The sequence below is a fragment of the Procambarus clarkii genome, chromosome 84 (genome assembly GCF_040958095.1).
Source record: "Procambarus clarkii isolate CNS0578487 chromosome 84, FALCON_Pclarkii_2.0, whole genome shotgun sequence".
NCBI classification, from domain to species: Eukaryota; Metazoa; Arthropoda; class Malacostraca; order Decapoda; family Cambaridae; genus Procambarus; species Procambarus clarkii.
The window spans coordinates 14,471,401-14,496,806 of record NC_091233.1 but is presented as its reverse complement, the minus strand read 5'-3'; the positions used below and the strand labels follow the sequence as shown (position 1 = coordinate 14,496,806).

The 25,406-nt window shown below is 39.2% G+C and overlaps 1 protein-coding gene across 4 annotated transcripts in view; it reads right to left on the bottom strand.

The window, feature by feature from the left end:
• Positions 1-14,739: 14,739 nt before the first annotated feature.
• Positions 14,740-25,406, bottom strand: part of LOC123752571 (adhesive plaque matrix protein 2-like) — a 53,669-nt gene continuing 43,002 nt past the window's right edge. For 3 of the 4 annotated variants that reach the window (XM_069316571.1, XM_069316570.1, XM_069316572.1), the window contains 4 exons: positions 22,301-22,414; positions 19,760-19,876; positions 18,596-18,662; positions 14,740-15,025 (listed from right to left, as the gene is read on the bottom strand). In XM_069316571.1, coding sequence (XP_069172672.1) covers positions 15,022-15,025; positions 18,596-18,662; positions 19,760-19,876; positions 22,301-22,414 — 302 coding nt within the window. In that variant the 3' untranslated portion in view covers positions 14,740-15,021. The remainder of the gene's footprint in view (positions 15,026-18,595; positions 18,663-19,759; positions 19,877-22,300; positions 22,415-25,406) is intronic. The other variant, XM_069316573.1, reaches the window with a different exon arrangement.

Below are 25,406 nucleotides of genomic sequence, written 5' to 3'. Positions count from 1 at the left end.
ATCCCCCATATACGTCAATTTCTCTACCACCTCCAATTCCCTGTTGATGATGATAAAAGCATATGCTACGGTTTTGTGACGCTTCTCAATCATGCCTTGGGGATTGGAGGGGTCCAACAAGCACTCGAAATCATAATATGCCGTGTGAGACGGCCCATAGGCACGACCGTAATTTTTGAACTTGATTTTATGACCTTCAGGGTAAAATTTCAATGTTTGCTTAACTTCACATGACTCTTCATGATCCCGTATAGCATCAGGTGACAAATGAATTAAACAGGAATGACAGTAAATATGATTGTTTGGTATTCTGCTAGAATTACTACGCATGTTGCGAACATACTGATTGAAATCTTTAATGAGTACAAGATGCTGATCCTCTAGCATAAGCAAAGGTACTTTACGAGCAGAATGTTCCCTGCCTTTTCTAGCTAAGCTAATGTAGTACCTATTATCTTCACGGGTGAGCACATAGATAAATATACATAATTTATTTATGCTTTCAATTTTATTAATGTTATCGTACGTTATGGGAATTTCAATATCCTCAGGCCATCGGACAAATCTAAGACACCACCTGGCAAATTTGGAACGCCTGCTAATGTTGTGTAATGTCATCCCCTGAGCAAGACATTTATATGCTGCCAAACATTGGATTAAACATATATTTTGCTCCCCTTTAGGGTTGAAAACATAATTTTTGCCACGCAATTTATCTGGATAAGGTACGTATTCTCCTAGACGGATGGGATGCTGTACTGCTATAGAATTGATATAAAAGCCAGAAATGCTCTGTATACCTAGACTAGAACCTTCTGTCTCGACAAAGAACTCTTCTAGCTTATTATCCAATTCAGCAATCCATTGATCTACGACAACACTAGCCTCATGCCTAGATACAGTGCGTTGTTCAGCCCTTATAGGTAACTCTCCCTCAAAATCAGGTTCATTTTCTTGATTAAGCCGTTGTAAATTATAAGTAAAATCAGGGTATATCAAGAGGGCAGGAGGGAAATTGGGGTGAACGGCATCAAATAAGGATTCTATTTGCCGGATAAAATAATCACGATATATAGTCAAATAATGGGCAGGATCTCCTTGGGCATGATCTGGGATGCTATAAGAATGGCGTATGTACCCCCCATTGAAATTATTTATCACTTCAAGCACTTCGGGTTGAGGAGGAAGTAAAACATCTACCTGCTGCTGCTGTTCCTGTTCCTGAGGAGGTGGTGGAGAATGAGCGATAGGCTGGCTGGCTTCCATATCCGAATCTGCTTCCCAAACCAAATGCAGGGAGTCCTCATCCTCTAGATGGGTCCCTAGAACAAAAAGAATTGAGATTTTAATAACAAATATAAATTTAACACTTTCGCGCCCCGGGGTCGTAAATAGGAATGTTCATAAAAATAAATAATGCAAGGTTATGGGAATAATCATTGAGGATATTACATACGATTTGGACTGTTCCTGTTGCTATCTTCTAATGGCGGTGTATGAGCTTGACTAGTGCTAGGCTCTCCCCCTCCTCCTCCACGAGGATATTCCTCCACTATCTGCCCAACTAACGACCCTAAAAATATGGAATTATATTAATATACATAAACAAAATAGGAAATTAGTAATGTAAGTATTGCAACTGTCAAATAATGTTTAAATAGCAGCAGAAAATAAGAGACTTACTTTTAGATTTTACACGTTGAGGCAGAGAAGTTGTTATATCCTCAGAACCCGAACTGGTTGAAGACTCTGTATCCTCATCCTTCAAATGCAGACAAACTGGACACGGTTCAGGAATATATCCTGTAGATTAAAAAAAAATAATAATTTGATTGAGAATTCTATATAATGTATGTTAATAATAATATGACTGCTATTACAGGCAAGTAAATGTCACAAGTAATAATAATAATAATAATATCAAAAATAATAATAATAATATCAATAATAGTAATAATATCAATAATAGTAATAATAATAATAATACTTACGATTGGCACAAAACACTTTGGAACAGTTGATGCAGACCTTATCATAATGCCCACGAGGGTTATCATTACACAGGGGACAGCATAACGTACACTCACGACGCGAGTTAGCAGTATAGGAAATATTGCATTCTTTACACTTTACACTACACAGATGCAATTTCCCCTGCTTTGGCCTATTGCAGAAAGGACAAGTTTCCATTGTTGCGTATTGGCGTTATAAATAATGCAGAAGTTTGATGAAGTGTCCTGGAGCGTTGCTGGCTTCCTGTGCTGCCTAAGAGGGCTGGAGTGGAACTGACCCATTGGTAGCGAATGACCACTAGATATGCTTACCTGCTCTGCTGCCAGACGTACGATTCTGCTTAAATTGCAGTATGCCATTTGGGCATCTATTTTAATTTTGAACTTAACACTGTATAATGAATGGTTATAGTTGTGGGTGATTAAAATGTATATTCTTAAACCTCTGATTAGGTTAGATGGGGATGGATAGTCTAGTCATTTTTGAATAATAACATCAAATACACATGCCAGTAGGACGCCAAAGGTCGCATTGGTTGTCTGGTGACGTCATACATAGTTGACCAATCAGGTACTGTAATACCTTGACACCTATATGCTAATGGCCAGCAATACCTTATCCCTATACCTGAGGTCGCTTTTGTGATGTCACTAAACAACAACAACAACTGGTCTGTAGAACGTATTTGTTTGTTATATATAATAAGTTAGGTTAGGATGGTTTGATAGGGTTTATGAATATCAGAAAATATGAGCAATGAGCGAAAATACGAGCTATTGTAGCTGAATATTAACTCTGGTGAACCACAGAGTACAGTTGAGGTATTAAGCCAGATTAAGAGTTCACACTTATGTGTGAACCTCCTGGGATCCGCATTTAGCGCATTGGCGCCTTGCGCCACATTAGGGATGATGACGTCACAAAAGCAGGTAACTGCAGAAGGCCTTATTTCAAAAAAACATGAGAGGCTTTGCTTTTACTGAATGAGTATTTTTGATCTGTTATATGCTACAGTAAGGTATGGGAGGTATGTTTTGAGCGAATGTGAGATGCGCATATATATATTATGCGTTTATGCAGCAATATTGCATTACTACTGAAATTGCATTGAAGTCACCATGCCTGGCAAGGGGACTGTTAGTTTATACAGTAATATTGGATTAGTAATGAAATCGCATTGAAGTCACCACGCCTGGCAGGGGACTGTTAGTTTATACAGTAATATTGGATTAGTAATGAAATCGCATTGAAGTCACCATGCCTGGAAGGGGACTGTTAGTTTATACAGTAATATTGGATTAGTAATGAAATTGCATTGGTCACTACGCCTGGAAGGGGACTGTTAGTTTATACAGTAATATTGGATTGGTAATGAAATCGCATTGAAGTTACTACGCCTGGAAGGGGACTGTTTTCATACAAATGTAAGATAGTAAGTTTTCATTTTTATTTTGCCCTATGCTCAATAAGCAATCTCTGAAGAAAGATTGACAAAGCTTAAATTACATTCTCTAGAAAGGCAAAGAAATAGAGGTGACATGATAGAGCTGTGAATGAATGGACATGATAAAGGGGGAATATTAATAGACTATTAAAATTATCAACACTAGACAGAACATGAAACAATGGCCATAAATTGGAATAAGTTTTAGATTTAGGAAAAAGACCTGGGTAAATACTGGTTCTGTAACAGGATTTGAACTCATTTCTAATGTTATTATTATGTAATCTTAGCTATAAAATGATCTTAGACAATGGGGAACAGTATGGTAATAACTTATTGAGAAAAACGAGCTTATAATCGTTAACGCCATTGCACATTAGGTTTGACAGAAGGCAGCATTTTAAACCCCTTCGCTATAAATATTGAAAATGGGAATAAATACACTATAACAGAAAACGGGCTTATTCAGGGAAGATGAAGACGGGGTGACTGGCTAGCTGATGACGTCATTGACCATTAGCGATGCCTGTGCTTGGACAACCCAGGGGTAACCAAAATCATGTATGACTACAAGGGACCTTTTAATCCCCTTGATCAAAATTTCATGGACTACAAGGCAATCACCCAGTGGGGTAACGAAAAAACATGAGGCCAAGTAGGGGCCGTCGGATAAATGTCAATGACTTCGACACAACTTAGAAAACGGACACAGACGGGGAGTGAAAATCTCACCGGGGCAACGAAAAAACATGAGGCCAAGTAGGGGCCGTCGGATAAATGTCAATGACTTCGACACAACTTAGAAAACGGACACAGAAGGGGAGTGAAAATCTCACCGGGGCAACGAAAAAACATGAGGCCAAGTAGGGGCCGTCGGAAAAAGCAAAACGGCCCCTACTTGGCCTCATATATACTACTCCTATGTACTGCTAGATAACAGGGGCATTCGGGGTGAAAGAAACTTTGCCCATTTGTTTCTATCTCGTGCGGGAATCGAACCCGCGCCACAGAATTACGAATCCTGCGCGCTATCCACCAGGCTACGAGGCCCCCCTGAGCACTACACACTCTCCTCCCTTCTCCACTTTGTTCTGCTCCCTTTTTCCTATCATTATTTTCATTTCATCCCTTGCTCATATCATTTTCTAAGCAGACCCTTTTATTGTTATAAGATTTCTTTTTCTGGTCATCAAGATTCACGTAGCTGCTTCATTTGTAAATATTTGTTTCAGTGGTCTATTTTCCTGTTTTCTTGTGATAAGTAAATGACCCCTATCTTTAAATTTCTGCCAAATGCCTCTCAGCCTCTGGAAGGCGTAGCCCCCTCAAGAGCTCTGCAACAGATTTTATCTCCAACTACATATAGTATTCATTGGTTTGTGCAGTTATCTTAGTGAGTCCCTGAATGATTATTGTTTTCTCTCTTTGTATTTCCCTCCTAGTCTGCTCAAACATCGACTGTGAATTTGCTATTTGAAGGGCAAAATCCATTACACTTTATTCCATTTCATTGTTGCTACTGATTTTTTTAGCTCACATTCTTCGTGAATTAAATGATCTGTCAAGCTGTGACAGATCTTGGTACGATCACTCAGGGATTGCTAATTACACGTAGCCATTGTTGATTTCAATTTCATTTGTTTTGATTGCGTGTTTTGGTGACAAAGTAACGTAAGCATAATTACTGATTAAAGTAACGAAATCATAATTATTGAGTAAAGTAACGTAATCAACTGAGTGTTGCACGGAAGACTCGTCTCAGTGACAAGTCTGTCAGTTGTTGTCATTCAGTCATCAATCACCCCACGCTGTCCACGGATCTCGCATCTGGCACCAACGTGAGGCTGTGTATTGTTGCAACTATAATCATTCCTCGTTGATCCCAGATTCACATCTGGCGCCAACGGGGGACGTTGTCTTTCATTGTATGTTATTGCTACTTGCCGCAGTCTCGTCAAGCTGCCATTGCATCTGGAGTAGTTGCCCTCTACTGTTAAGTGTAGACAAGGTCAGCAATACCATGAGCGGTCCGAACCAGAAGCCGTTGTTCCGGCTACTTTAGCCTTGTCAAGTACCACGTCCGACTTTAACGTAATAATCTGACGTAAAAAACGTCAGATTATTCTTGACATGTACCGTTAGCATCAAGTTTTATGAATAAAGTAAGTGTTAAGTATAAGAGCCTTTACGTTTACACCTTCAGACCCCTGCACCCAGTATTGACTTTCCCATTATTTGCATTATTTGTGATACTACCGTGATCCTTTTTATGTTGCCTGGATTATTTGGATTCGAACTGCGTTCATGGCCATACACATCAAATATAAATTCAAATTTTGTTGTGAGGACCATTCGAGCTACTCTGACGACCTCCTTCTGAGGCCTCTAGAAAGTTCATGACCCAGTGGATAAGGAGTGCCAAGGATTTGGACTCCTGCAGCTGCTCTATGCATCCCTGGTCAGTCATTAAAGTATAATCTGCCCTCGGCATTGGTTTGAAGATAGTTCAGTCCTTTTTGACTGAGGTTTCTTGTAACCTCTTCACCTCTAAAAAGGGATAATCTCACAGTGTTAATAAGAAAATCCCTTTGAGTTTATTAAAATAATAGTATGGAGATTATCCATGTTGTAGTGCGAAAAGTTTATTAAGGTGTGAAATAGCAGAGACTTTATAAAAGAAGAGGAGTGCAAACTCAAAGAATGTTTTGTGTGCAAACCCCGTAAATTGATTTATGTTGTAGTTTTATTGCATAGATTTTGTGGAACAAATCCTCTCAAATTAATTGTGAAGCCGTGCAGTTTCACACAGCTATCAGTTTCACACACACACACATACATCACCAACTACGGATATTACGGACTCCTCAGACAAGGAAGTCTTAGTAGGAGTTCCACTATCGCATCACAAATCCGTCATCTACTTGGTACAAGACCTCCTCATGGGGGGCCACCTCACCAAACTCCAACGACAGCACGGCGCCGCCAAAGAAAAAACGAAAGACCTAGAGGTCTATACTAACCCACCAGCTCCATAATTGGTACAGCCTTGCCTCTGAGGCTGAAATCAACCATGAAGACCTCCATTCATCTACATATCTCTAGAATCGGCTATAGGTACTGGTAATGGCTCGAAAGAGCCTCCACTTACGGCCAATTCATGCCCGTGCCACATTTATGATGTCATAATCATTATAAATCCTCATCTGCAGTCCTGCTCTTAGATTGGAAAGGAGCGTCCACGGACCCAATCTTCAGATCTCCAGTATCAGCTATTGACAAAGATAATGGCTCCAAAAAGCCTCCACTCACGAGTTCCTTATAGCCCATGTTACCTGGAACTTTTTGTTCAGAATAGATGAATCTAAAACAAAAGCAACAACTCGCTTCCGTCACAATTGACATGATAATGGTCCAGGACGGAGCAAAACGTCGTCGTCTCTTCATCTTCTAGTGTGTGGTTTAGACATCTCAGCTTGCTGTTTCATTAGGAAGTTATACCATGATAACTATTCTATACCATTGAATAAATTGTATTCTCCGAAAGTTCTTCAACGGTTGCTTTAAAATTTTGCCACAACGTTCCATTCGAATACGTTCGTGCTTTTATATGCATACCATTTAGATGTCACACCTGTGATAGGAGAAAACATGCGATTTTTAAAAAAACAGTGAAATCTGTTGCATGTAAGAGCAACACACGATATACAATATATGTTACGATTCCATTTCAATGTTCCCGATTGCATTGATAAATTGAATTTTCATAGATTTATTTATTTATTTTCATTTTTGATTTAATTGTTTTGTGTGACGTTGCGTGGGAATTGAGCTGTGTTGTTAACCATACCGTTCATTTCGTGGGTATAGCTTATTTGTTTCTTTTTTCATTTCGTTTTTTTAACTGCTCTTATTTTTCAGTGCAATTGGTGGTGAATTTGAGCTGTGTCGATTGATCTACGTTTAAATTGAAATATTTCGTTAATGTTTTTTGTTTTTGTTTTGAAAACAAGAAAATGGACAACACGTTTATTTTACAGCTGCAAATGTGCAACAAACAGCTATGAATCCACCGGCTACAACGTTAACTGCTTTCTTCACGTTATGTCAAAATGACGCGTTTGCGAAAACACTGCTGTATTCGGAAGTACCTACGTATTATACATAGAATGCGAGTAGAAAATCATTTGAACGACGCAAACAAGGAGAGCGAGTCGACGGACAACCTGGAATATTCAAACAAACTACGATTGGCAGACTGCACAGGGTACATCACAATCAAGATGAATGCTTCCTTCTTCGCATGCTGTTGGTAAACGTGCCAGGTTCAACGTCTTTTCAGCCATTGAGTTTGTCAACGGCATAACTTGTGCCATTTTCCGTAGTGCATATCAAGCTCTTAATTTATTGGAGAACGACCGACACTGGGATGTATGAATTAATGACACGTCCAACACGTCACATCCAAATCAAATTCGAGCATTATTTGCAATCATATTGACCACTTACTCTCCATCAGAGTAATGGGAAAAATATAAATCGCACATGGCTGAAGACATTATCCGTCGAATACGCAATGGAAATTCATATATGAACATAGATTTTACATCAGAAATCTACAACGAAGCGTTGATAATGACTGAAGATTTATGCTTAGAAATCGCGAACAAAGTTCTAAATCAATTGGAAATGCCATCACCGAATCGATCTGCTGCTGCATCGTTCGATGTAGAATTGCATCGTGAACAAAATTACAACATGGGTGATCTGTTGTCGTATGTGCAGTCAAACATTCCTAAGCTAACGCTTGAGCGAAAAGGCATTTACAATCAAATAATTCAAACTGTTAATAACGGGTTTGGAGAAGTCTTTTTAGATGCGCCAGGAGGAACTGTAAAACTTTCATAATTAGATTTATTCTGCCAGCATTTCGATCCCAAAATGGCATAACCTTAGCTCTTGCTTCGTCCGGAATAGCTACGACATTGCTACCAGGTGGAAGAACTTGCCATTGAACATGCAATTCATTGAAACTCCCACGTGCAACATTTCCAAAGCATCCAGCCTGGGAAAAGCATTGCACAAATGTAAACTTATTGTTTGGGATGAATGCACAATGGCCCACAAAAAATCGCTCGAGGCTCTTGATCGATCATTGCAAGATTTGTGTGAAAACATCAGACCATTTGGGAACGCATTAATATTGCTTGCAGGAGATTTCAGGCAATCATTACCTGTAATTCCTCGATCAACACCAGCGGACGAAATAAATGCTCGCCTGAAATACTCTACTTTGTTGCGCCACATAAAGACGCTAAAATTAACTACAAATATGCGTGTCTAGTAGCAAAACGATCCATCAACTGGGATATTCTCACATCAGTCTCTATAAATTGATACCGTGAACGTGCCGGTTGATCTGACCTCTAAACGAATTTCATTGCCTTATAACTTCTGCAATTTAGTGACGTCAAAAGAAGAATTTTTTGAAATAGTATTTCCCAATATTCAAACCAATTATTAGAATCACGATTGGCTGAATGAACCAGCTCTTCCTGCAGGCAAGAACAAAGACGTCTACGAACTTAAGAATATAGTTCAGTCCAACATTCAAAGCAAGTCTCATACAAGTCCGTCGACACTGTTAAGGAAGCAGATGAAGCGGTTAATTATCCAACAGAATTTTTTATTTCACAGTCAAGGATACCATCACACGTACGTCAATTGAAAATTGGCGTGCCAATTATCATGTTGCGAAACATCAGTCAAAACTTTGCAACGATACGCGCCTTGCAGCCAAAAAATTAATCAGCAACGTCGTAGAAGCAGGTCTTGACAGGACCTTTGAAAAGTGAAGATGTCCTCATTCCTCGCATTTCTATGATTCCAACAGATATGCCCTTTCATTTTAAGAGATTGTAATTTCCAATTCGATTGGCGTTTGGAATTACCATCAACAAAGCTCAGGGCCAATCTTTAAAATTGTGCAGTTTATATCTAGACGCGGATTGCTTCTCACATAGACAATTATAAGTTGCCTGTTCTAGAGTTGGCAACCAGACAATCTCTATCTCCCCACAGACAATGGAACAAAAAATATTGTATACCCACAAGCATTGTGAAATTAAATATTAGAAACGTGCGCTCTCATTTCATTCTTTTCCATTTAACCAGACTGTGCCACAGCAACGCGTGGTGGGTACAGCTAGTAATAATAATAATAATTTCATAATATTGTTATGGAATTTAATGAAAACATTGTAGCCTCTGACACTGCGTTGATATTGTAATTTCAACAACAATTACATTATTCTCCTAATTTTGAGCAAAATTTTGCTTTGCAAGTTACCTGCAAATAGTTTTCAACACCTTTATGGAGATTTATTTTATGGGGGAACAAGCTTATTATAGCCTTGTATTCCTTGTAGAGGGTTAAGGAATACATCCATTTTATATATATATTTTTATTGCACACTTTACCACCCACTTCAATTTATATATTCTGATATTTAAAGGATAACAGAACACGTGCAGACATGAACGCATTTAACATGAACCATAATTGAATTCTTTCCTTTAAAAAGCTGTTTTGCACCTTTATTGACAAATTTTGATTACCGTTCTATATTTTATGCCCTAAATTATATGAATTTTTATTTAAAAAGAATTATATATGAAAACTGTTTTTCCTATACATTTAACGTGTTTTGTAGTACACTAATATATGTTTGTAGTGCTCAAAATATATTAAATATATATATATATATATATATATATATATATATATATATATATATATATATATATATATATATATATATATATATGTAACTGAAAACTCACACCCCAGAAGAGACTCGAACCCATACTCCCAGGAGCCACGCAACTGGTATGTACAAGACGCCTTAATCCACTTGACCATCACGACCGGACAAAATGAGGTGATAGCCGAGGCTATTTGAACCTCCCCACCGCCGGCACTCGGATAGTAATCTTGGGCATAGCATTTTACCAAATCACCTCATTCTTTGGGGCACACGTGAGGAACACAAATGCGAACAAGCCTGAATGGTCCCCAGGACAATATGCAACTGAAAACTCACACTACCCAGAAGAGACTCGAACCCATACTCCCAGGAGCCACGCAACTGGTATGTACAAGACGCCTTAATCCACTTGACCATCACGACCGGACAAAATGAGGTGATAGCCGAGGCTATTTGAACCACCCCACCGCCGGCACTCGGATAGTAATCTTGGGCATAGCATTTTACCAAATCACCTCATTCTTTGGGGCACACGTGAGGAACACAAATGCGAACAAGCCTGAATGGTCCCCAGGACAATATGCAACTGAAAACTCACACCCCAGAAGAGACTCGAACCCATACTCCCAGGAGCCACGCAACTGGTATGTACAAGACGCCTTAATCCACTTGACCATCACGACCGGACAAAATGAGGTGATAGCCGAGGCTATTTGAACCACCCCACCGCCGGCACTCGGAGAGTAATCAGGGGCATAGCATTTTACCAAATCACCTCATTCTTTGGGGTACACGTGAGGAACACAAATGCGAACAAGCCTGAATGGACCCCAGGACAATATGCAACTGAAAACTCACACCCCAGAAGAGACTCGAACCCATACTCCCAGGAGCCACGCAACTGGTATGTACAAGACGCCTTAATCCACTTGACCATCACGACCGGACAAAATGAGGTGATAGCCGAGGCTATTTGAACCACCCCACCGCCGGCACTCGGATAGTAATCTTGGGCATAGCATTTTACCAAATCACCTCATTCTTTGGGAAACACGTGAGGAACACAAATGCGAACAAACCTGAATGGTCCCCAGGACAATATGCAACTGAAAACTCACACCCCAGAAGAGACTCGAACCCATACTGCCAGGAGCCACGCAACTGGTATGTACAAGACGCCTTAATCCACTTGACCATCACGACTGGACAAAATGAGGTGATAGCTGAGGCTATTTGAACCACCCCACCGCCGGCACTCGGATAGTAATCTTGGGCATAGCATTTTACCAAATCACCTCATTCTTTGGGGCACACGTGAGGAACACAAATGCGAACAAGCCTGAATGGTCCCCAGGACAATATGCAACTGAAAACTCACACCCCAGAAGAGACTCGAACCCATACTCCCAGGAGCCACGCAACTGGTATGTACAAGACGCCTTAATCCACTTGACCATCACGACCGGACAAAATGAGGTGATAGCCGAGGCTATTTGAACCACCCCACCGCCGGCACTCGGATAGTAATCATGGGCATAGCATTTTACCAAATCACCTCATTCTTTGGGGTACACGTGAGGAACACAAATGCGAACAAGCCTGAATGGACCCCAGGACAATATGCAACTGAAAACTCACACCCCAGAAGAGACTCGAACCCATACTCCCAGGAGCCACGCAACTGGTATGTACAAGACGCCTTAATCCACTTGACCATCACGACCGGACAAAATGAGGTGATAGCCGAGGCTATTTGAACCACCCCACCGCCGGCACTCGGATAGTAATCAGGGGCATAGCATTTTACCAAATCACCTCATTCTTTGGGGCACACGTGAGGAACACAAATGCGAACAAGCCTGAATTTTTGTCCGGTCGTGATGGTCAAGTGGATTAAGGCGTCTTGTACATACCAGTTGCGTGGCTCCTGGGAGTATGGGTTCGAGTCTCTTCTGGGGTGTGAGTTTTCAGTTGCATATTGTCCTGGGGACCATTCAGGCTTGTTCGCATTTGTGTTCCTCACGTGTGCCCCAAAGAATGAGGTGATTTGGTAAAATGCTATGCCCAAGATTACTATCCAAGTGCCGGCGGTGGGGTGGTTCAAATAGCCTCGGCTATCACCTCATTTTGTCCTGTCGTGATGGTCAAGTGGATTAAGGCGTCTTGTACATACCAGTTGCGTGGCTCCTGGGAGTATGGGTTCGAGTCTCTTCTGGGGTGTGAGTTTTCAGTTGCATATTGTCCTGGGGTCCATTCAGGCTTGTTCGCATTTGTGTTCCTCACGTGTGCCCCAAAGAATGAGGTGATTTGGTAAAATGCTATGCCCATGATTACTATCCGAGTGCCGGCGGTGGGGTGGTTCAAATAGCCTCGGCTATCACCTCATTTTGTCCGGTCGTGATGGTCAAGTGGATTAAGGCGTCTTGTACATACCAGTTGCGTGGCTCCTGGGAGTATGGGTTCGAGTCTCTTCTGGGGTGTGAGTTCTCAGTTGCATATTGTCCTGGGGACCATTCAGGCTTGTTCGCATATATATATGTGTGTGTGTGTGTGTATGTGTGTGTGTATGTGTGTGTGTGTGTGTTTAAATATATATTTTTATAATTAAATTCGTAATAAACAAATATTAGAAGAAAAAAATTCCGGGAACATTACCATTATATATATGTAGAAACGAGTACTAAATATCTTTCTCACAATCTTTTAATAAAAAGTAATTATTCAGTTCTTTTATATCTACAGATAGCGTTTTTCAGAGTAAACTAAGTTCATAAAATATATAATGAAAATGAACCAAATAAAGTTTCTGCAGATTATGCTAAATGCCTCAGTAATGCAAAATGTAAATTATCTCGTGCAGCACACTAAAATCTAACAAGTAATTCAAGAATAGGAGATTTCCTTCTGTGATAAAAACTAAAAATTCAGGTATTGTGAATCATTTCATTAAATAAAACTGGAACCTGTTAGAGGGCACTATAATGTATTAAAGACAGTTTGAAGTTCCTAGCCAAGTCAAGGAATATGAAAGATAGATATACTAAATAGGGTGATATTCCAAATACTTATTAGTGATAGTCACCCACTTTCACAAAAATTTTTAGAAACGTGGGACAGCTCTGGGTATGAAAAAATGGAATAATATATATATATATATATATATATATATATATATATATATATATATATACATATGCGAACAAGCCTGAATGGTCCCCAGGACTATATGCGATTGAAAACTCACACCCCAGAAGTGACTCGAACCCATACTCCCAGGAGCAACGCAACTGGAAACTACAGGACGCCTTAATCCGCTTGACCATCACGACCGGACATAAGGAAGTGATAGCCGAAGCTATTTGAACCACTTCCTCGCCGGCACTCGGATGTCAATCTTGGGCATAGCATTTTATCAAATCACCTCATTCTTTGGGGCACACGTGAGGAACACAAATGCGAACTGTAGTTACCAGTTGCGTTGCTCCTGGGAGTATGGGTTCGAGTGACTTCTGGGGTGTGAGTTTTCAGTCGCATATAGTCCTGGGGACCATTCAGGCTTGTTCGTATATATATATACGAACATATATATATATATATATATATATATTCAGGCTTGGGGGACCATTCAGGCTTGTTCGTATATATATATATGTATATATATATATATATATATATATATATATATATATATATATATATATATATATATATATATATATATATATAATTGGAATTTATCCATATTTAAGGAGAAAATTAGAGGATTTATCCATATATATATATATATATATATATATATATATATATATATATATATATATATATATATATATATATATATATATATATATATATAATTGGAATTTATCCATATTTAAGGAGAAAATTAGAGGAAAACAAATGCAGGTTCAGAGGAGGAATAGAAGCCAGTTTAAAAAATATGCTAGCGAAATGTGCATTGAACACACTTATTTAAAAGCAGGCGGCACACTCAAAGACAATTGTTTCCATTTTGATATTAGTAAAAAAAATTATATATGCTATTGATTGCTTTGAAACGTAAAAGGCTTTTCAATTACATAATATTGTTAAATAAATGAAACTTAATTCCAAATATCATTGGCACTCATTACTTTCTAAATGTTATGGAACTGTTTATGGATACTGGATATATATCTTAATAAATTCAATGTTAAAAGCTGTGCGATTGTTGTTACTAGCCTTGAAGTTTTAGATTGTCAGAAAGAATATCAATAAATCTAAGCACAGTTTACATAACGCTATACATAATACTAACTTAAATTTTACTCATTTTGCCTGCAACAGCCAAATAAAAAGATCCAAAGCATTCATAATATGTAAATAAATAAACAAAACTTGTGTGATGTACTTGTTGGAAAGTGTCTGAATTCCCCAAAACTAAATATTTTGCTGCCTAAGGGAATTTTTACGTATTAGAAAACATCAAAAAGTTCTTAGCCAAGTCAAGGAATATGAAAGGTTTATTTATTAATGGGGTGATATTCCACGCTATATTTACTAAAGAGGATGATATTCCACCCTATATTTACTAAATATAGGGTGGAATATCTTCTTCACCCTTTCTTCAAGTTGTAAATCATTTTCTTTTATATTTTGCTAATTAGTTCCCACGTTTTAAACAAAATGTTGAATGTTCCCAGGGATATGTGTGTTGTATCGTTGACCTTAATGAAAGGCTTCTCATAGCACTGATGACATGCACTTCCAATGATGAAGTGTATCGCTGTTTATGATGGAAAGCTCCTCATTGTGGGGTGATTACCTGCAACATGCAATTGCAATGATTATGCTGTTTTTGTTGCTTATATGTCTTTGCATCATAAAATTCAAGTACCAACGTTCATCTAATATTTTCTAAAATGTTTTGTGATGTCTTATTACTTTATGATGATTAACAATAAAATATAAATAAGTTGGCAGAGAAGCTGGGAACTTGTAGCTTAATATATAGGAGATATAGTGAGATTGATATATATTCAAGGGAGTTGGGAGTTATATGTTACTGTAAGTTCATCATGATGGGTGGAGAGAGATGTAAAGGATGCAGTTGTGATTATTGTGTCTGTTGCAGGTGATAATTATGAACCATCATTGACATAATTGTGGCAGTGGTGATTGTGTTAGCTGTGGGTGATAATTATGACACTACCGAAGCAATTATGGTGGTAGTGATTGTTGTGTCAGTGGTGGTTGATAATTATTACACGTCACTGATAATTGTCGTCGTGGTGATTATTGTGACTCATGGTTTCATGAATACTACTCTCTTCCTCATATATTCTCGTTTCTGTCATGAATACTTCTTTCCTACAATAATACTCTTTACCTTTTTCCATTAATGCTGCTATTGTATTCCTTCTTGAATGCTGTTTTTTTCTTTCATGAATACTCCTCTTTCCTTTAAGAATACGGTTCTCTTTCCTTTATGAACATTGTTCTCTTCTTCATGAATACTTCCCTCTTTACTTCGTGAATACTACTTTATTTCTTCCTGAATACTGCTGTATTTCTTTTGTGAATTTTAGTTTCTTTCCTTCATAAATACGACTTCCTTTAATTCAGAAATACTGATTACTTTTCTTTATAAATTCTGCTCTTTTTCCTTCATGAATACTGTGCTCTTAAAGACTACAGCTTTCTTTCCTTCGTGAATACTGCCTTTTGTTCGAATACTACTACTACTATTTCCTTCATGACTACTGCTCTTACATTCATGATTTCTGCTATCATTCGTGAATACTGCCCTTGCTTTCGTGAATCTTTTTATCTTTCCATCAAAAATATTGCTCTCTTCCGTCTTCGATGTCGAAAGACCTTGCAAAAGTCGGGAGGAGGGGAGGGGGAAGGGGGAGCGGGGAGGAGGAAGAATGACGAATAGAAATTCTCTAAAAGGATGTGGATGGGAGATGAGGAGGCTAAAAAAATTCGGTGGCCATTCCACCGCGGGTTGGCGACGAGTATTTTTCATAGTTTTTTTTTATCTTGACTTTGTGTTTTATCTTCAACAGTCAATCAACTAATGTACAGGTTCCTGTGCCTACTGGCCTCTATCATATCTACACTTAAAGCTGTGTATGGAGTCAGCGTCTCTACCACATCACTTCCAAATGCATTCCATTTGTCTTCTATGACACTGACAATAAATCTAACGTCTCTGTGGCTCATTCTGGTAATCAATTTCCACCCGTGTCCCCTAGTGCGTGTGCCCCTTGTGTTAAATATTCTGTCTTTTATTTCCCCCTATCAATTTCTGACAATCTTGTATATGGTAATCATGTCCCCTCTAACTCTTCTGTCTCCCAGTGACGTGAGGTTTAATTCCCGTAGTCTCTCCTCGTAGCTCATACCTCTCAGCTCGGGTACTAGTCTGGTGGCAAACCTTTGAACCTTTTCCAGTTTAGTCTTATGCTTGACTAGGTATGGACTCCATGCTGGAGCCGCATACTCCAGGATTGGTCAGACATATGTGGTATACAAAGTTTTGAGAGATTCCTTACACAAGTTTCTAAAAGCCGTTCTTATGTTAGCCAAACTGGCATATGCCGCTGATGTTATCCTCTTGACATGGGTACTCCCTTACCCACTGGGGCACCTTTACTATTTATTTTTGCCCGTTTCTCCAGCTTATGTACCAGCCTCTTATGGGGGTACTGTGTCAAAGGCTTTTCCGACAGTTCAAGAAAATGCAGTCCGCCCATCCTTCTCTTCCTTGCTTAATCTTTGTCATCTGATCATAGAATTTTTTCAAGGCTGTGAGGCAAGATTTACCCTCCATGAACCCATGTTGGTGGTTTGTAATGAAGTCTCTTCTCTCCAGATGTGTTATTAGGTTCTTTCTCACGATCTTCTCCCATCACCTTGCATCGTAAACAAGTGAAGGAGACTGGCCTGTAGTTCAGTGCCTCACACTTTTTGTATATTAGGACTATATTAGCCGTCTTCCATATTTCTGGTAGGTCTCCTGTCTCCAGTGACCTACTATACACTATGGGGAGTGGCACGTAAAGTGTTTCCGCACACTTTTTCAATACCCATGGTGAGATTCTGTCTGGACGAAAAACCTTTCTCACTTTTAGACCAAACAGGTGTCTCTTGACCTCATTTCTTGTAATTTCGAATCCATCCAAGGCTGCCTGGTTTTCTGCCACCTCTCCTAGCGCAGTCGCCTCACCTCGTTCTGTTGGGAAGACCTCCTGGAACCTCTTGTTGAGTTATTCCCACACCTCTTTGTCATTATCTGTATACCTGTCCTCACCTGTTCTGTTTCATCACTTGTTCTTTCACTGTTTTCCTCCTGATGTGACTGGACTAGCTTTGGTTAGGTCTTTGCTTTATTTGCTATATAATTTTCATACTTTTTATCTGCTTTTCTTCTCACACTAACACTCATTCCTGGTTCTCTGGTATCTGTCTCTGCTCTCTGGGGTTCTGTTATTTCGGAAGTTCCTCCAAGCGTTTTTGTTCATCTCCTTTCTTTCCATACATGCCCTATTAAACATAGATTCTTTTGCTTTTCGTATTTTTCTTTTTGGGCCGGGATAAACCTGTTTACTGCCTCCCGACATTTTTGGGTGACAGTCCACCATGTCTTGTACGGACTTGGCTCGGAGTTCTGTGTCCCATAGTATATCCCTTAGGAAACTTTTCATCTCCTCATTATTTCCCTTTCGGTACGCCAGCCCTTTGTTTCCTAGTTCTGTTTTTGGGGAGATAAATCCTAGCTCTACCAGGTACTCAAAGTTCAGTAAATTGTGATCACTCATTCCCAAGCGTGCTTTCCAACTTAACTTTCCTTATATCCTACTCATTTAGGGTAAATATCAGATTAAGCATGGCTGGTTCATCTTCCCCTCTCGTTCTTGTCGGTCCCCTTGATGTGTTGGCTTAGAACGTTTCTTGTTGCCACGTCCATCAGCTTAGGCCTTCATGTGTCTGATCTTCCATGTGGGTCTATGTCCTCCCAATTTGTCATCCTGTGCTTTAAGTCTCACATGACTAGTAGTCCAGATCCGTTCCTGCTATCGACTGAAGCTGTCCGCTATTATGTTAATGGTGGCCATGTTTTTTCTCACTTATTTCTGTCAGGGTCTTCTGTCATTTGATGGGGGGGAGGGTTATATATATGACTACGACTATCATTTTTTGTCCTCCAATTGCTATGGTACCTGTTATATAGTCACTGAAACGTTCATGGCCCTGAATAACCATCTCCTAAAAATACAGCTTTTCTTACCAACAGAGCTGCACCACTGTGTGTGTGTATGTGTGTGAGTTCATATGCACGTACGCATGTTTTTGTTATTAGAATGAGTATGTACAGGCTAATACTTACACGCATTGAGTTATTAATCCGTTCGTTAAACATGTACCGAGGCAAAGAATGAATTCACAGAGATTTGCTGAAATTAAAGAGATTTATTAGGGCCCAGTTGCTTATTCTGCATATTTGCTGCAAAAATTATTTTATATTCATTATTTAAGATAGTAATCAAAAGAAAAGTTACTGGTGGTAAAATGTGTGCCATAGGCTTGCATATTTCAGATTAGACTGTCGAGATTGCTTAGTTTGTGCAAGAATATCCTAGTTATCACATATCACACTTTACTTTTGGTTGTATATGCAATTATTAATAATATGAATAAAATTATATATACGTTCTTAATTAATTATATAATAAATTATTTTACATAATTAATATTGCTTTCTTGAAATGTTGGTTAGTACTCTTTTGGTTATTTATTCCTGAGGGAGAAGACACTTTGCGGAGAGTGAAGCACAAATCGCATTTCCTCTGTGTAGGGGAATGTTTCGTGGATAAATGGGATGCTCTATTTGGCAATATGCATATTGCATGGAGAAAAAGTAAAGGGGATAGCTTTACATTTTTAGTTTAGTATTAGAACCATAATTTATTGTATTAAACTCTAAGATGAAGACAGGTAAACCGAGATCATTCTTCGTTTGACTTTTGTCAAACACAGTTCAAATGAAAATGGGAAACAGGAATATTCAGAAGAGTCACGGTAGGGTCAAGGCGGCTGGAATGATCAAAGACTTAACATAAGAGAGGGTGTTTATGAGAGTTTGTTTATCTTAGCCAATGTGAAGAATATGAGACGGAATTCCAGCAACCATCTACTCCAAGCAAAAATCCATACTTTTTGGGTCCTGTTCCAGCGGCATTATAGTATTAATGTTCTCCAAAGTAACAAAATGTTCTCAATTCGGTATAATAATTAATTTGTTACATATGAGTTAGACTTTTAACTAAATAAAATTATTTATATAATTGATTCCACAATTAATTTCATTAATTTTGGAATCTGAAAAAATCTAAACGTTATTTAAGGTTTTCGAACTTTGTTACCATTTTACACATAGATACTATGCATGAGCATTTAACATTAGGAATCAGTAGATGCAAGTAAAAGTTTTATAAACTGAAAGACATTAGAATCGATATCTGATACAAAGTAATCAATACCGAAAACTTACGCAAACAAGTTCCCTTGTTTTCAATGTACCCAAAAGGACAGTAACAGTCAGCAATGCCTTTGGGATCCACAGCACAGGCAGCAGGAGCAGAGCACGTTACACTGGCGCACGGGTCAGCTGTTATGTTCCAAAATATATTATTAAATGCCATGATAACTAATATTATCAGTATTAAGCTTTCAGGAGCCGCTCATCAGCTAGGCTAAGCTTTCAGGTAACGGTTGCCTCTTTGCTAAACTATCGAACAGAACTGAATGCCTTCCATCGTCGAATTCAAAACACCGTACTTTAAATTACCCGATATACCTTACATTAACGTTTGAACGATATTTTGATTCTCCTTGCACAAAAGATTTTACCTACACTTACACAAAAGACCTTACATACATTTACATAAGAAACCTTACTGCCCCTTACACAAAAAGACCCTGCCTACACTAACACAAATATCCTACGCTTAAACAAAACACCTTTCCTACACAAAAGATCTTATCAACACTAACACAAATACCCTTCACTTACACAAATATCCTACGCTTACACAAAAGACTTTGTTTATAACTTAAGAAAAGAACGTGCTTTCACCCATACAAAAGACTGCCTTCACCTACACAAAAAAACATTCCCTACACTTAAAAAAGCTCAATGCCTGTTGCCTGTTGCAAGAGGCACTGAACTACAGGCCAGTTTCCCTAGCCATGCAATAAGGAGAAAATCATGAGGAAAATGCTCAAGAAGCATCAGGAGGGAAATTGCTTTGTAACACATTACCAGCATGGATTCAGGGATCGTAAATCATGCCTAACAGGCGTAATATAATTGTATGACTTGGTGACAAAAATTAGGCAAAAAAGAGAAGGGTGGGTAGATCCCATTTTCTTGGACTGTCAGGAAGCATTTGGCACAGTACCCAATAAACGATTGTTATAATAGTTGGAGAAACAGGCAGGAGTGAAAGGTATGGTGCACTAGTGAATAAATCATACTAAGAAACAGCAAACAGCGAGTAATTGTGAGGTGAGGAAGAGACATCAAAGATGGCAATATACCACCATCGGAGTCCCACAGGGCTCTGTACCTGGACCCATCCTGTTTCTGATATATGTTAACGATCTCCCAGATGGTATAGATTTATTCCTCTCAATGTTAGCTGATGATGAAAAAATTGAGATGAATCAAGACAGGTGAAGATAGACAGACTACAGGACGACCTGGAGGAATGGTCTAGAAAATGGTTACTAAAGTTTAGCTCAGGGACATATAAAGTAATGAAATTAGGCGTAGGGAGGAGGAGCTTGAACAAAAGTTATCATCTGGGAGGGGAAATCTGGCAATAGTCAAATAGAGAAAGATCTGGGGGTTCATATCACACAGAACCTGTCCCCAGAAGCCCAGATCAAAAGGATATTAGCGGCATATACCGGATTGGCCAACATAAGAAATGCCTTTAGAATTTTGTGTAAGGAATCGTTCAGGACCTTGTTACCTTACCTTGCGATGATTTCAAGAGTTAACGTCCCCGTGGCCTGGTCTGCGACCAGGGCCACCTATATGTGGTGTGGGGAAATGGGATGCTCAATTCTGCAAGATGCATACTGCATGAAGAAAAAGTAAAGGGATAGCTTTACATTTTTATTTTAGCAGTAGAACTAGTTTATTGTATTAAACTGTAAGATGAAGACAGGTAAACCGAGACCATTCTTCTTCGTTTGACTTTTGTGGTCAACACAGTTCAAACGAAAATGGGAAACAGGAATATTCAGAAGAGTCACGGTAGGGTCAAGGCGGCTGGAATGATCAAAGACTTAGCATAAGAGAGGGTGTTTATGAGAGTTTGTTCATCTTGACGAATGTAAGGAATATGAGACAGAATTCCTAGCAACCATATACTCCAAGCAAATGTATGCTACTTTTTGGTCCCTGTTCCAGTGGCATTGCAGTATTAATGGTCTCCAAAATAACAGACTTCTCAATTCTGTATAATAATTAATGTCTCATATCAGTTAGATTTTTAACTAATTAAAAATTTATTATAAAAAATCTAGAACAAATCTAGACATTATTTAAAGTTTTCAAACTTTGCTACCATTTTGCGCATAGATATCATGTATGAGCATTTGAAGCAAGTAAATCACACACAGAGATCACACTAACGTGATGAATCAAATGAACAAATCCACAAGGGCCGTGACGAGGTTTCGAACCTGCGTCCGGGAGCATCCAAGACACTGCCTTAATCCACTGAGCTACGACAGGGTTAAAAGGGTTGAAACCGAAGTTCTACTGAACTTCCTGGATCCCGTAGCCTCTCCGAGGCACAAACCAGGCTTTTACACAACCCCCCCTGCACCCGAGCTATGTCAATAGGCCTTTTAACCCTGTCGTAGCTCAGTCGATTAAGGCAGTGTCTGGGATGTCCCGGACGCAAGTTCGAATCCTCGTCACGGCCCCTATGGATTTGTTCAAGCAAGTAAATGTTTTATAAACTGAAAGACATTAGAATCGATATCTAATACAAAGTAATCAATACCGCGAACTTACGCGAACAAGTACCCTCTGAGTCAATGTAACCAGCAGGACAGTAACATCTTGCAATGCCCTTGGGATCCACAACACAGACGCCAGGAGAGCATGTCACATTGGCGCACGGGTCAGCTGTAATGTACAAAAATATATTAATAAATGCAATGATAACCAAGATTATCAGTATTAAGCTTTCAGGTGCAGCTCATCAGCTAGGCTGAGCTTTCAGGTCACGGTTGCCTCTTTGCTAAACTATCAAAGGGAACAATACCTTCCATCGTCGAATTCAAGACACCGTACTTTAAATTACTTGTGATACCCTGCATCAACGTTCGAAAAATACTTTGATTCTCCTTCCACAAAAGACCTTGCCTTCATGCGTACATATACCAACACTTACACAAATACCCTACACTTATATAAGGCCTTCCCAGTCAACAAAACTATTCGCACACCCTCCGTCGCTATGTGATGGAGTGCAAAAAGATACGTGAATTCAGAGACAATCCTTTAACTAATGTTCCAAAGATGTGTAAATATTTTACTTAAAATTATCTGCAACCAGAAATGTTAGCCAAATATCCCCAGTTTGTTAACTGTAGGTAGTAACTAAGTGATTGTAACCTATCCACCACTGCCCACGGGATGGGGGACGGTGTGCTGGACAAACATATCAATTGTGACACTAGCTCATCAGATATATATAGGTTGCTTCATTTAGAAACTACTTGGTCGATCTCGATCCCATTGATGATGTGACTAATTATATTGAATTTTGTAACTAGCTCATCAAGATTTTAACTTTCTTAGCTAAATGAATTATGGGATTCAGTGCCCGAGCCCATTATGTGCCTCTAACCCTTTCCACTACCGGCCACAAGTCTTCACAACAGGGCAAGGAGAAGCCCTTGTTCTAAGAAAGGAGGCGGCAAACCAAGGCACCATATAGGAATTTGAGCTCAGTGATGATGTCAAAAGGAATCTGTTGAAGCTGAATGTGACAAAAGCTGTTGGCCCAAACAAAATCTCATAATGGACTCTAAAAGAGGGTGCAGCAGAACTAAGTGTTTCACTCTCTATGGTGTATCACAGATAACTGAAAACTGGAGACCTAATGGAAAATTGGAAGACGGCTAATGTAGTCCCAATATATAAAAAATGGGCGACAGTTAGAGGCCCTGAACTACAGGCTAGTTTCCATAACCATGCAACATGGAGAAGATCACGAGGAAAAGGCTGTTAGAACATCTGGAGGGAAAGAACTTTATAACACATCACCAGCATGGGTCCAGGTATGGTAAATCATGCTTCACAGGCCTTATATAATTATAGGATCAAGTGACAAAAATTAGGTTAAAGAGAGAAGGGTTGGCAGAATGCATTTTCTTGGACTGTAAGAAAGCCTTTGACACAATACCCAATAAAAGGTTTAAATAGTTGGAGAGGCAGGCAAGAGTAGAAAATAAGGTGCTCTAGTGGATAAAGGATACTAAGCAGCAGGAAACAGCAAGGAGCAGTGAAGGGGAAAGATATGAGAGTGGCGAGATATCACCATCGGTGTCCCACTACTTTGACCAATGCTGTTTCTGATATATGTAAACGACTTCCCAGAGGAAATAGACTCATTTCTCTCTATGTTTGTTGATGATGTAAAAATTATGAGACGAATCAAGACAGATGAAGATTACAGGACGACTTTGATAAACTAGAGGAATGTTTTAGAATATGGCTAAAGTTTAACTTGTGGACACGTAAAGGTAATGAAATTAGAGGAAGGGACGAAGAGGTTGAACACAAGTTACCATCTGGGAGGTGAAATCCGGCAATAGTCATATTAGAGAGAGATCTGAGGATTGATATCACACCGAACCTGTCCCCAGAAATCCTCATCAAATGTATATCAGCTGCGGCATATGCTGGATTTGCCAACATAAGAACTGCCTTTAGAATTTTGTGTAAGGAATCGTTCAGGGCCTTGTTACCTTACCTTGCGATGATTTCAGGGGTCAACGTCTCCCCGGTCCGTGACCAGGCCACCTATAACCAATTATATCAGACCTATCCTGCAGTATGTAGCTCCAGCCAGGAATCCATACCTATTTAAACACACGACAAAGTTAGAGAAAATTCAGATGTATTCCACCAGACTAGTCCCAGAGCCGAGAGGTATGAGCTACAAGTAAATGGAACTGGAGCTAAAACTCACTTCTCAGGAAGACAGGAGTAAGGGGAGACATAATAACCACCTTTAAATTTCTCAGGGGACTTGACAGGGTGAACATAGACAAACTATTTAGCACGCGTGAAACACGAACAAGGGGACACAAGGTGGAAACTTAGTACCCAAATGAGGCACATAGACATTAGATATATATTTTTCAGTGTCAGAGTAGTTGACATATAGTGCATTAAGCAGTGATGTGATAGAGGAAGAATCCATACAAAGTTTCCAATATAGATTGGACAGAGCCCAATAGGTTCAAGAATCTGTTCACCAGTTGAGAGGCGGGAACAAAGAGCCTAAGCTCAATCACTACAAGCACAATTAGTTGCGTAGAACTAAGTGAGTACACACACATATACACAGTGTGTAACTTGGATTACATGTACTACTCACGTATGCAGGTTTTTCCATTAAATGCTTTTCCTTTGGGACATACACATTTCGGCTTCAGCATGCCATTTCCGCATCCGTGTAACAAGTTCTCATTCGAACCCTGAAAGCAACATTTTTCTTTGTGAAAACAGAGTTAGTTGTTTATCATTGTTTATGTGGAAGCATTCTCTTATTAGTATGGTTGTGTAATGAACGGAAATAGAGCATAAACACATTTTCACTTCAGAGATATCCTCACAAATAACGGCAAAATAATCGGCTGATACAGCGACAGCAGAAGACTGGACATCGACGAGGCATTATACATCAAGCTAACCAAGACATGTATCAGTAGCAAACTAGCACAATTTACACTTTGCCAACTTCCAAAGCACGACGAATCATAACATACGGCACCAGCTATTATAAAAACAAGAGTTTGTATAATGTGAGGTGCTTCACCTTATTCATGGGAGAGGATGTAGTTAGAATCATGCAGAAAAAATCTTAGTAATCATTTGAACTTTG